This window comes from Mesocricetus auratus, unplaced genomic scaffold (genome assembly GCF_017639785.1).
Source record: "Mesocricetus auratus isolate SY011 unplaced genomic scaffold, BCM_Maur_2.0 Super-Scaffold_100014, whole genome shotgun sequence".
NCBI lineage: Eukaryota > Metazoa > Chordata > Mammalia > Rodentia > Cricetidae > Mesocricetus > Mesocricetus auratus.
The window spans coordinates 38,987,663-39,000,454 of NW_024429197.1; the positions used below are offsets into that span (position 1 = coordinate 38,987,663).

Here is a 12,792-nt window from a genome sequence, read left to right on the forward strand (position 1 = left end):
CTGAATGGCGGAGGGAAGGGGTAAGAATAAAAATCACTTCAAAAAGGAACCATCACATTTATAGAGTCCACGATACTCAATCCCCCAACAGAGCTTACTTACTCAAACACCTGAATTAATGGGCAAATGGAAAAGCTGTCAAATAGCATGTAATCGTGCTGCGAGAAATGGGTTTTCCTTCCACCTCCACGGAGATGGGAGAGATAAGTAACATTCTTTTTGCTCTTATCAGCAAGAAGGATTAAATCTCCAGGGTTCAGCAATGCCAGGCTGGAAACATGAGCTGCTCTCCAATGCCCTTGGGAGGTGAGGCATTCAGAGCATTAGACACCCACCTAGGCAGCATCTTGAACAACACACTTCTTCCCAACTGTAACCCACCACCAAGCGAAGGCTTTGGACAGGTGACATCTGGAGGAGCCGGGAGGGAACATTCAACCACAGCAAACACTTAATCCCTATCTTCCTCAGCAGGAAGCTGGGTATGAGAAGCCGGGAAAAGTATACAATGGACAGGGACTGTGGCAGGGTAGTACCCTTTATGCTATTCCGAGTCACCTCTGTCTGTTGGCCACTTGACCTCCTGTAAGGATGTCCACACTTCACCGTTGTCCACTTAAACACTCCTCTTCCTTGTTTGGAAGACACACAGGAAAGGGGCCCTTCCCTCTACTTCTTTATACTTGGGGCCTTGCCCAGTCAGACCTGTGAGGAACTGGTCATTATTGCTGAGCGAAGAAATGCAGGAAGCCTAGAGGTTGACGTCCCAGTCTAGACCAACCAGACACTACAAATTGTGGATTTCCTCTTTTAGTAAGTAGCAGAGAGCTGTGAGCTGCACCACGTGGACATCAAAGACAGCAGCCAAGCCGGTGACCTTGGGGCTGCACTAAGTAAGAGAGGCCCGCCCATGCAGGCCATGCATGGCACAGCTATCTGATGTCTGATGTGCCTAAGAAAGGTTACTAAAGGTGTCAGTGAAGGCAGATGTGCACACCATCACACTGAATCAGAGATGACAGCCAGGATGGTTCTCAAATCCCAACCTTTAAAAACGCTTTGCAGGAGCTGGAGAGATGGCTCAGCGGTTGAAAGCACTGACTGCTTTTCCAAAAGACCTAGGTTCAGTTCCCAGCACCTGCAACATCTCTCTGTCAGAGGCCTTACACAAACACCAATAAACATAAAAATTGAAAATAAATAATAAAAATTTGAAAGATTTGCCGGGTGTTGGTAGCACACGCTTTTGCTCCTAGAACTCAGGAAGCAGAGGCAGGTGGATCTCTGTGAGTTTGAGGCCAGCCTGGTCTACAGAGTGAGTGCCAGGATAGACTCCAAAGCTACACAGAGAAACCCTGTCTCAAAAAAAAAAAAAAAAAAAAAAGCTTTGCAATTTCAGTTCCATAAAGCATATACAAAACTTACAGGTTGGTTTTCAGTTGTGACAGGATCTACTCTCTAGAGTTAGGATAGCCTTCTAACTAACATCCCTACCCCCACAACCAGATTTTAAGAAGAAAAATTACAAAACAACTTCCAGAAATTCATAAAATGCAGGTGATAAGATCCAATACTAGAAGCATCGAGGTGTCTCTCACTCTTTGGTGAGTACAGGTGACACAGGAAAATCCAGAAAGTTGGGGTGTCACTCAGCTCCCCCAAGTGGGTGCCCCTAGAGTGAAGGTGATTCTTGTCAAAGATAGTCTCACAGATGCAGCTACCTAGCCAGTCCCCACAAGCTCCCCCACCCCCGCTCCAATGGCACATACTGCTGCCAGTACATGATTTGGGTTTTAGTCTAAGTAACAAAAATCTAGACAATTTATCATTTAAGTGTCAAAGCAGTAATCTTAAATGAAATTCTAAGACAAAACATAATTTAGCACCTCAATAGACAGGGAACCCATCCTTACTTCTAATTTCACCTTTGGTCAAATTATAAGAAAAAATTCATTTGAGCCAGGCATGAAGGTGCATGTCTACAATTAATTAGCACATGGGAGATAGAGGCGAGAGAGCAGTAAGGACAGTGAGGTCAAAGCCGGTCTGTACCGCACAGTGGAGCCTGTCTCAAATAAGAGAAGATACCCAGCAATAAAACCCCCAACTCATTTGGAATCAGGAACCCAGATGCTCAACCCCCCTCCCTGAGACCCGCTACATCTCTCTACACTGTTTTCTTCTCTGGAAAACAGAGGGAGGCATGGCTAAAAGCTAGGTAGTTCACAGACTTGAGGAGAGTTGTTACTGAATTACTAATGCATGCAACTCTTTCTCTGTAAGTTTCATATTATAACTGAGTCACTTTTCAGAAATGCAAATGTTCTGCAAAACCTTTGTTGAATTCTTAGCTCAGCTCAAGGCCTGCGGGTACCAATATCTGCAAAGCCAGGATGGGTGGTTAGCTGGCCTGCAGGTAATAACTGCTATAGGATGGGAGATGGAAAGGCCCGATAAGACAGAGGGTGACATGAAAGGGAAGGATTTCCACCCAGTGCTTTGTGGACAAAACACGTCTTCCTGGGGAAGGAACAAGGCTTGAAAGAAAATTAAACACAGTTGTCAAAGGACCAAGTTTGTCATTCTTTTTTTTTTTTTTTTTTGGCCTTGTGACACAGAAAGAACAAAAGAACAGAAGTCATGTCACAAAACACCTAAGTCACAATGTTTCATTCTGTAGAAAAAAAGTGTAATAACAAAATATTGAACAGAGAAGACAGAGGGTGAAATACTTTGTCCTCATTCTCACATGTATTACCTTAAGATCAAAACTTGAAAAAAAAAGTGGGTTAGCCGCTATGTTTAGAAATACCATTTCATAGAAAAATAAACACTAAAGCTAAACATTCCTGAAGTGATCTGGCCACTACACAGCATATACACACAATAAATAATCCATGTCTCTCATAAGTATGAATAATTACATGTGTTAGGTAGAAAGCATCTTGAAAATAAATTGACACATTTCCTGAACCACTATACACATAAAATAAGGATAAGACAATGCTTGTGGGCTCAGAAAAGAACACAAGGGTTAATAACCCCAATGGCTTTTCTAACATCCCCAGTGACTGATAAACATGAAAGTTATCATCCAAATTAGCAATTTGCAGTCAACTCATTTTTCTTGCAAATCTTTTTCCTTTATTTTTACTCTTCACAGGCTTCCACGCTCTAAGATACTCAATTTAAAAACAGAAGTATCTTTTAAAATATTCCTTGGGACTGGAGAGATGGCTCAGTGGTCAAAAGTACTGGACGATCTTGCAAAGGACATGGGTTTGGTTCCCAGCACCTACATGGCAACTCATAACTGTCCAGGCTACCTGACCCTTGCTTCTGGGCTCCACAGGCGCCAGGCACATATGGGGTGCACATACATGCAGACAAAATACACATAAACATAAACTGAAAATAAATCTTATGAGGGTTATTCACAACTCCTCCTCATCCTCACCTAAATCACTAATAAGTTGTATTAGCATCATCTCTACATCATGGTTCCATACTCTACATTTTACTTACACTTCTTTTGTGTACCAATTATTGTCTATCAGGTATTATTGCGGTTTCCAAATTATTATTGGGGGCAGGGGCACGCCACAGTGCACACATTGAGGTCCAAGGACAACTTTGTGGAGTAAGGTCTCTCCTTCCATCTCACACGTTCTGAGGTTGTGAGGCTGTCAGCTTGATACCATTCATCTCTCTGTGGTTAACAAATTGGCCCAACTAATGAACAGTTTGTCTCTTCACCAGAGTTATTCCTCATTTGTCAACTAGTTACCTTGAGCAAATCATGGCCCACTTTGTAGTCTTTCTTGTTTGAAAACATAGTGCTGACAGAAAGTAATCTGTCTAGGTGACCTGGAACCTCCAGGTCCCAGAGCATCTCCCTTGGTCACTGTTCCAGCTCAGCATTCCATCAACTGCATAGGATTATTTTATGGACACTTGCTATTTTTTTCTGGTCTGAAATAGTCTCACTCCTAGACCAGTGGTTCTCAACATGTGGGTGTGACCTCTTGGCAACCCTCTATCTCCAAAATTTTTTACATTACAATTAATAACAGTAGAAAAATTACACTTATGAAGTAATTTTCTCATTGAAGGGTTACCACAACACAAGGCATCGAAGATTTGGAAGGTTGAGAGCCACTGTCCTAGACCAATCTACTATTCTGCACGGAGCCTGCAATCAAAGGCCTCTGTCCATGACCTCTCTCCCTGAAACAGCCTGTCTATCAGAAAGAATCCATTATAATGCCTTGTGTATTGACTACCTTCAACACGACATAGGCAAGTTTAGCTAAGAATAGTTTGGAAATTCTGTCTATTCTAAGATCCACTATGCACACCACAAACTTATTAAATAAAGGTGGTAACTGAGATAACAAAGCATCAACTTACGCTTCAAATGAGAGCTTGCAACATGGAATGATGTTCACTCAAAAGCAATGTACCGTGAAGTAACATAAAACAACTTCATAACAGTGGTCAACGTCTGTCTAGAAATAGAATGGCTTGGTAATTAATGGCATCCACATTACTACTGAACCAATCATCTACTTACTTCTTAGGCCAATATTTACAGAAGGCCCTTGCTGAACACAAGGTTGAATTTGACAGAGTCCTTGAGCTTGTAGCTTAACAAGATGAGAGGGTACACAAAATGCAAATGCACCTTAGCACCAGGCACCATCACCTCCACACCTCCCTAGAATTACTTCCACCCGGGTCTGATTGCTCCCTTTCCCAAAATTCAGGACAACAGGCACCAGCAGCCATGTGCAGGTCTTTCTAGTTCCTTGCTTACATAGATGAAATCAGTCCAGGTCTTCCAGTTGGTAACACAGTTGACGAATAAAGTCCTCTTAATTTTACGTCTGATTCTTTCATTCCCTTTCCCAAAAGTCTTAGTCTCCCCCAGTTAAGTAAGAGTATGTGAGTGTCTGCTATGTGTCATGCACAGTGTTATGCAATAGACACACACCAGCATTGTTCTCGATTTCGTCTGTGGAGTTGGCATTTGAGCTTCTCTGTAACACAGGATTTCCCTTAGTTACCTCTTCTATCATTTGCACCAAACATAAGTCCTTGTCAACACTGCTGGTCACGTGCGACCATGAGTGTTCTTCATTTCCTTCCTCGCCTGGAAAGCTCCTCTATATCTCAGGATGTTTAAATCCTTTTCCTACTTCAATAACCATGTGAAGGATTTCATTATTTTTATCTGATTTTTCTTCCAAATGACTGAATGGGTGCTTTTAGCTCTGTAATTATTATTTACCTAGGTAATGTTTCAAAAAAAATGAACATAGAATGCAGACCTTACTAATTTGAACAATATGAAAAGCCTCCTATTATGTAAAATGGCTCTAATTAAAGAGCAAACTCTTGCCCATAGCCCCTATGTTGCAAGGGGGAGAGGAGGAGAGAAGAAGGGAGGGGAGGAGAGAAGGGGAGGGAAGGGGAAGGGGAGGGTAGCAAAGAGAAGAGGACAATGCCAGGCCATCAAGCTAGAGAAACAGCAAGCTTCTGGCTCAGTGAGAGGCTCTGTGTCAAAAAAAAAAAAGGTGGAGAGTGACAGGGAAGATGTCCTTCTCTGGTCTCCACACATATATGCATGGACACACACAGCAAAACCCAAATGGGTGAATACGTCAGACACTAAATAAATACCTCTTAAGAAGCTAAAGGGAAATGAAAATGACTTGTAGGATCAGAAGTGCTTCTGAGACATAGATGAAATGTCTCAATTACCCGGATGAGCAAAGCAAGGACCCTTCCACTTTACACAGAAAGGGCCGAGTTGGGGACGGCCAGTCTCACTACTGAATTACTGTGGCACAATCTGTCGTAGCTGAGTTTAACGGGACAGTACTGTCAATACTGCTTACGCTGTCTCCTCTGTGATGAAGGGGAACAGAGGGAGTGAGGGCAGGAATACACCCCAGTAGTTAGACTTCACATGCCTCGAGTATCTGAGGACATGGGTTCCCTACTGGCATTACAATAAAGTGAAAGGAGTTTTCTCTAAAATGAAAGAGTTTCGAGTAAAAGCAAACCCCCGACTTGAAGCTAAGTCTATGAAGATCAGATATCATGTCTTCTAAACCTACTATAAACGTCGAAAGAGCCTGCTCTAGGAAGCCAACTCTTGGGAGTCAGAATGCTAATCATGAAAACAGAAGAGCCCCTCCAGTAGCTTGTCCCTAACTCATTAGGACACCAATAACACTTAGATCCAAACCCAATAAGAGAGAAACTGACACGGCATCTAAGTCACTTTGTGTGGAAAACTAACTTCCTGCATGCTGATACTCCATTCCAGGCGGCTCTAAGTTTCCTGAAAAGACACAGTAGAAAGGTATACTCAACCGTCAAACTATGCACCTTAATAAAAGATAATGTGAGTGGTAGGCTATGTATTCCTTTCTCTAAGGAAACCATGGTTGGTTGCATGTATCAATGTGGACAGGCTGTGGTATCACAAAAAAAATAAATAAATAAAAGAGAAAAGAAAAAAAGGAAGTCAAACACCATCATGGATCTTCCAACTAAGGAGAAACAGCTAAAGCAGGGATTCAGAGAAAGGCAGATTGTTTCCCGTATAACACAGACCCTCATGGACTGCATCAATGGGATGAGCCACTTCTCAGAACACTGACTGCTTTAAACAGCAGTGACTCCCTTACCACACTGCCTATGGACTTGAGGTACAGCTCTTCTTTGGGCCTCTGACCTGTCAGCCCACCCAGCAGGCTTTGGACTTGTCTCTTCATTATCACATCTGTTGATTCCTTAAAGTAAATCACGATCTATCACACATCCCAAACCACACATTCGCACACCCACCCTGTGGGTTCTGCTGCTCTGCGGAACCCTGATGATACAGTGGTGATACTGACAACTATAACCAGGGACCATGGTTTTTGCATTAGAACCGAGCTAATTGCTTGGTCTACACCACAAAGCCTCAAGAAGCTGAACGGTAAGGCTTGTCTCCTGGGTAACGCCTGCGAATACAGGAAATTTGGCTTAGAAATGGGATGGATTCCATTGCCTTCTCCAGTGATGCATTGACTGCATCCTCAGGAGATGCCCCAACTTAAAGAGCTCCTGAAAAGAGTGGGAATTCAATTTAAAAGTGCTTCCAAGAGTTTCTTCGCTTTTGAGACTCAGTGAAGTTGTTAAAGTCCCCACCCTCTAACCGCACCATGAGCGGGAGAGAACTATCTATTCAGCTGAAGCCACTCAGGGAGCAAGGTGAAGAGCCCTGGAAAGACATTGCTTATTGACCCACAATAAACACCGCCTTGCTTATGATGCCAATCCCTGCCACGATTAGCCAGTTAGCAAACATGAGTGAGTTCCGACAGCACCGACTGCCCTCATGGAGATACAAAGAAGCATAAAAGGCTAGATTCATCTTAGTGTTTACTCTCTGGTTTGTGTTTTTCCTTCTTAAAAAATAAAGATACCAAAAGAATATAAATAAGAATGGCAATGGGCAATAATATCTATAAAAGGAATTGGGAACAGAAGAAATGCACTCTGAAATGTGGAGGATAAAACTATTGATCTTGCAAGATAAAAAGCCCAGGGGCAGCAGGGCTTGTCAACAGATAGGTGGCTCTTGACATACACAATGAAAACATCGAAGCTGGAGCCAGGTCTCAGGGACAAGAGTCTTAATGAAGTGCATTTGATGGCTGGGTTCCTGGAAGCCTGAGAGAATAAGAAGGGAAGTTGATGATGGTGTTGCAGGGAATGCACAAAGGCAAGATATATCCCTAAGTCAAATCCATGGTGTAGCATTATATTCTTTAAAAAGGAGAGTTGAAAAACTTCAGTATCAATGTGGGCCAACCATAAAAGTGAAGAGAGCTGGTTAGAACAAGTGGGCGAACAAGAGACTCTCTGAAGAGAGAATGGCTCTTCGTGAAAGCAGGGGGCTGCCAAGTGGATACTGGGAACTTCCTATGGTCAGGTACCCAGATTCTTCAAGAAGACAAAACAACAACAAAAAACTCAACCAACTTTCACATTTTCAAACTGTGTAATCTTCCAAAACTCTGATATTGGTAATGGACTAAGAAACACACTAAGGGGGAAAATAATTTTAAATGTCTGTGGGGGTCAAAAAGGACACCTGAAGGTCAGATATGACCCACGGGGATGATGCGATGTCTGTGGCTCTTCGCACCTTAGCACCTGGCCAACATGATGCAAGCAGGGTGCATGACCCTGCTGCCCAAGACTGTTGTTTTTAGCATGCAAAAGGGCACAGGTTAGGTCCCCACACTGCTAAACAAACATCAACAAACCCAGGAATAAAAGAACCCGACACCTGTTACCGCAAGGAAGACCACGGAAAACGAGCTGGTCTTAGGTTAAGCCTCAACCTGTTTGTTTTTCCAGAGTATTGAATGTTGAGGCTTCGGATCATCCCTTCGATAAACACAGACAGAGGGTCTCATCGCTATGCAGGGCCCCATGCAGAACCATTCACTCCCAAGGCTCCTGAGTGAGAACTTTATGAGCTGACTAATCTGAGAAGGGAAGCAGCAAACTCATCTGAGAAATCAATTTCCTGCCCCTTTGCGGCTGTCTTCCCAGGTGGTCACCTTCAGGTGCATGGCCACAACGTCCCCTCCAAGTGCACGGTCACCACGTCACCTTCAGGTACATGGTCACAACGTCACCTTCAGGTGCACGGTCACAACGTCACCTTCAGGTGCACGGTCACAACATCACCTTCAGGTGCACGGTCACAACGTCACCTTCAGGTGCATGGTCACAACGTCACCTTCAGATGCATGGTGCAGGGGACTCTATGTAACAGATCTTTCTCTCTCCTGCCTTGATTCTCTAGGGTCTCGCGCTTCTCCCCAGTGCTCAGATTGCCCCTGAACTCACAATCCTCCTGCTTCAGCTCTCCTAGAGCAGAGTTGGTAAGCATGTGCACCGTGCTCCTTTGTTAGTTTATTACATGTATGTGCATGCTCACATGCACATATGTGGGGAGGGGGGTTGGGGGCAGGGGTGGGTGCACCACAGCAGACATATGGAGGTAAATGGACAACTTTGTGGAGTTGGCTTTCTCCTTCCACCTTTATATGGGAATAAACTGGGGTCACAGGGCTTCATGACCAGCACTTTTACTAGCTGAGTGATCTCAACCAGCGGGCCACTATACTCCTTGCAGCTCCTTTATAGAACTGGCTATTTTATGTTCTTAAATATATATATATATATATATATATATTAATAAATCCTAAGGAAAAACATCAAACAAACATTGCAAGTCAGTAGAATTGAAAAGTCTGGCCTAGAACAAAAAGTGAAGATATGCCATTGGCTAAAGTTACTTATGAAAATACCATCCTAATTCTAGCTCATCTTTTAAAACATTTGAGCAAAGATCAGTTGGTCGGAGACACTGAGACTAATGATTATTGTAGTTTTGAGCCCAAGTTTAGATAAAAGAAAAAAAAAAAGCAACAAATGCTTACAGTGTCCAGGTGGTTTAGCAATGGACAGAATTGAGAACAAAGTGCAGAATCTTTATTTGGGACCTGGTGGCTTATATTTATCATAAAACATTACTAATGAACTAATGTGGCTAGATATAGGCCATGGTCACAAAAAACTTGAAGAGTTTGCTTCTAATACAATATAATTCATAGCCTAGAACAGTGGTTCTCCACCTTTCTAATGCTGCGACACTTTAATACCTGGGAGTTACAGAGTTCACATAAAGCCCTAATGCTTTAGCTATGCCTGTAACTGCCCTGGGCGACAGCGTTTCTCCCTTCTGCACTGAGATCCATGGTGAATTCCCTGAGATTCACAATGTAAACATCTAACCAATGGAACACAGGAAGAGTGAAGTGAACGTGCTTGACTAGACACTGCCACAGCCAGCGTGCCCACAAAAGCCTGTTGGAAGGCACAAGGCAGCTAGCTAAGGGGCCCTACCCTACTTTTCCCCTAAAACTTTCTACTATTTCCATCTTGAATCTTTGCTTAAAAACAGGAACCCTTGCAATTTTAAAGAAGTACTAGTGTCTTGCCAAAGGCTAGGGCATCATCAATCCAAAAATCCCTACATGTGTTTTACTGGAAGGAAACTGAATTCTAAGCTAAGTAGACTGAGCTCAAAAAGGTAGTCCTGCCTGGTTCGAAGAACTGTTGTCAGATATCAGTTCAACGCTTCACCAGAGGCCTATCTTTGACTGTTCAGTTTTACCCCGGAACGATGGCGTGTCTTGGCTCAGTCATCTATGCTGAATTCAGGTATCGTGCATCTTCAACATTTGGCACAGAGCCCCATCTCTTAGGGAGCATTGATTTATACTAACTCTCTGTAAATCTTTCCAGGGCAGTGAAGGTCTCTTGAATCTTTAACTACACAAGAAGCTCCTGGAGAAGAAACTGTATTCTCTGGTTCATTACATTAACTGAAAAGAACATTGGCTTTGTCAAAGAGACACCTAGCATCACCGTCCTGAAACCTCCTTATCACATTCAAAATGGGAGTTGCTGTCTTTATTGCAGAACACTTAAGTAGAAGCTTTCCTAGATCCTTTGTTTGCTTTTGCACACAGGGTTTCTTTATCTGTGTAGCCCTGGCTGTCCTGGCCCTTGCTCTGTAGACCAGGCTGGGCTCGAATTCATAGAGACCTGCCTGGCTCTGACTCCCAAGTGCTGGGATTAAAGGCATGTGCCCCCACTGCCTGGCACCTTCCCAAGCCTTTAATGTATGTACATGTGGTCATGTGTGCATGGTCACTTTCACAAATCAGCTTCTGAAGCACAGCTGCATCTCACCATCTCCCATGCATGGGTGTCATTCACTTTTCCAAACAAAACCCCTACTGGGAGATTTTTATCTATATTTACATGTTTCTGTTCTAAGTGGTACTATAATAACTTTCCTCGTGTGCCTTCATGAACATGTCTGATATAACTTGCCTGGTGAGGCTCTTTGCTGTGGGAAATCCCAACATGGATTCGGGTCACATTTTGCCCTGTCTGATGGTCAATATCTGTCACATAATGTTTTATACGGTTCTTGAGGGTTGAAACCTGCTTACTCACCCCTAGATATAAATTAGCTTAGGCAATAACGCACAGTTAATAAAACCAAGTGCCAAGAGCCAGAGGTGAACGCAGAAGAGGTGCAATCCCTGCACTTAGCAGCAGAGGAGGCGAGGCAGGCTCACCAGCAAGGTGTAGTGCATTGAGTGTATGCAGGCATATGAAGTAACTATGGAAACAGACCTGTGGGAATCATGACTTCTCTGGGAGGCAAAAAGGAAGCTAAAGTTCTCTAGGTGAGCAAGTAATAGGGGAGATTCATGGGCAGAAGCCAACAAGTTTAAATATACAGATGTTTAAGGGCTTGCATTAAATACATAGAAAGCTACTAGGTACTTCGCAATAATCAAACATGGGCACTTCGAATATTGAGGTTTAAGCCATCCAGCTCTTGGTCTATCAACAACAGCAGCAGCAGTAGAGAATGCTCAAGTCTTACTCCATCATGGAAGGCGGGATTGTGCAGCAGTCCTGGATGGCAGTCAGTGGGGATGTCAGGTGAGCTGTATACGATGCTTCTACAACTTGCTTGTTCCGATTGACCACGTCCAGGTAACGGTTGAACTTCTCACGGATTTTTTTGGCTAGCTGTGGATGACAGTGAGCAAAATAAATCACCCATTTATTTCACCTTTCTTGACAAGCTAATTAATTTGCATCATGAGATGATACACTAAGTTGTGCATAACACAAAAACTGCACCCAAATCATCTTTACTTTGATGGGCTGGACATACGTTGCAAAACACATGGACATTATGGTAGGAAATTTAGACATCAATAAAGTATTATTTTCTGTCTACAAGAGAGGGAGCTGTATTTCCAACCTCTTACGTGTCCAAATTTAATGGAATGATGCATATCCACAAGTGCACTGCTGGAAAAGATGGAAATGAGAATTTCAGATATTATTACTGCCAGCAGGACAGAATGCACCATTGCTAAGAGAGCAAATAATGATAGGAGAGAAAGAGTAAGAGAATTTCTGATTCTGGAGTCACATAAATGGAATCGGGAGTATGAGAAGAAAGGGAAGTGACACTTAGTACCTTCTGTACAGCCCTTGGGGACATCATTCACTATCTTCCAGGTGAATAGCAATTCTCTAGGGAGGTACAATGCAGATACTCATATAAGGCAAAATGAATAACTAGAAATATACTTGAATGTGACCCTTTCCACCGTTAAGATGGACAAAAGCTTAACCGATATGAACAGAACACTTTATTATGATTTACGTTCTTGGGGATAAGGAAAGTAAATTGGTACATATACTGCTTTTCCCTCCATTGTTCCTATCGAATACCACAGCTTAATTATAGATCTCCAAGGAAAACAGTGCTGTTTGTCTTCCCCTTCAACAAAATGTTACCCAAATGAGATGACTGATAGAATTATGGCTAATTGGTTTTGCAGAGCTATTCATTAACAGCATGCTAGAGGAGAACTAATCATCCCCTTTGGGTCACACAGCTCATACAATCTAGTAGCCTACAGGCAGGGACATGGAGGCAATCAGAATATCTCCATTTGTTTTTTATTTTGTTTTGTTTTACAAGACAGGGTTTCTCTGTATTGTTTGAGGCTGTCAGTCCAGGCCAGCCTCGAACTCACAGAGATCCGCCTGCCTCTGCCTCCCGAGTGCTGGGATTAAAGGCGTGCGCCACCACCGCCCGGCCTCTCCATT

General features: G+C 43.1%; 1 protein-coding gene across 1 annotated transcript in view; it reads right to left on the reverse strand.

Moving 5' to 3' along the window:
- The window catches only part of Cachd1 (cache domain containing 1), a 212,526-nt gene that overhangs the window by 88,692 nt on the left and 111,042 nt on the right, over positions 1-12,792 (reverse strand). Inside the window, exon 3 of the mRNA XM_005086633.4 lies at positions 11,546-11,694. Coding sequence (XP_005086690.1) covers positions 11,546-11,694 — 149 coding nt within the window. The remainder of the gene's footprint in view (positions 1-11,545; positions 11,695-12,792) is intronic.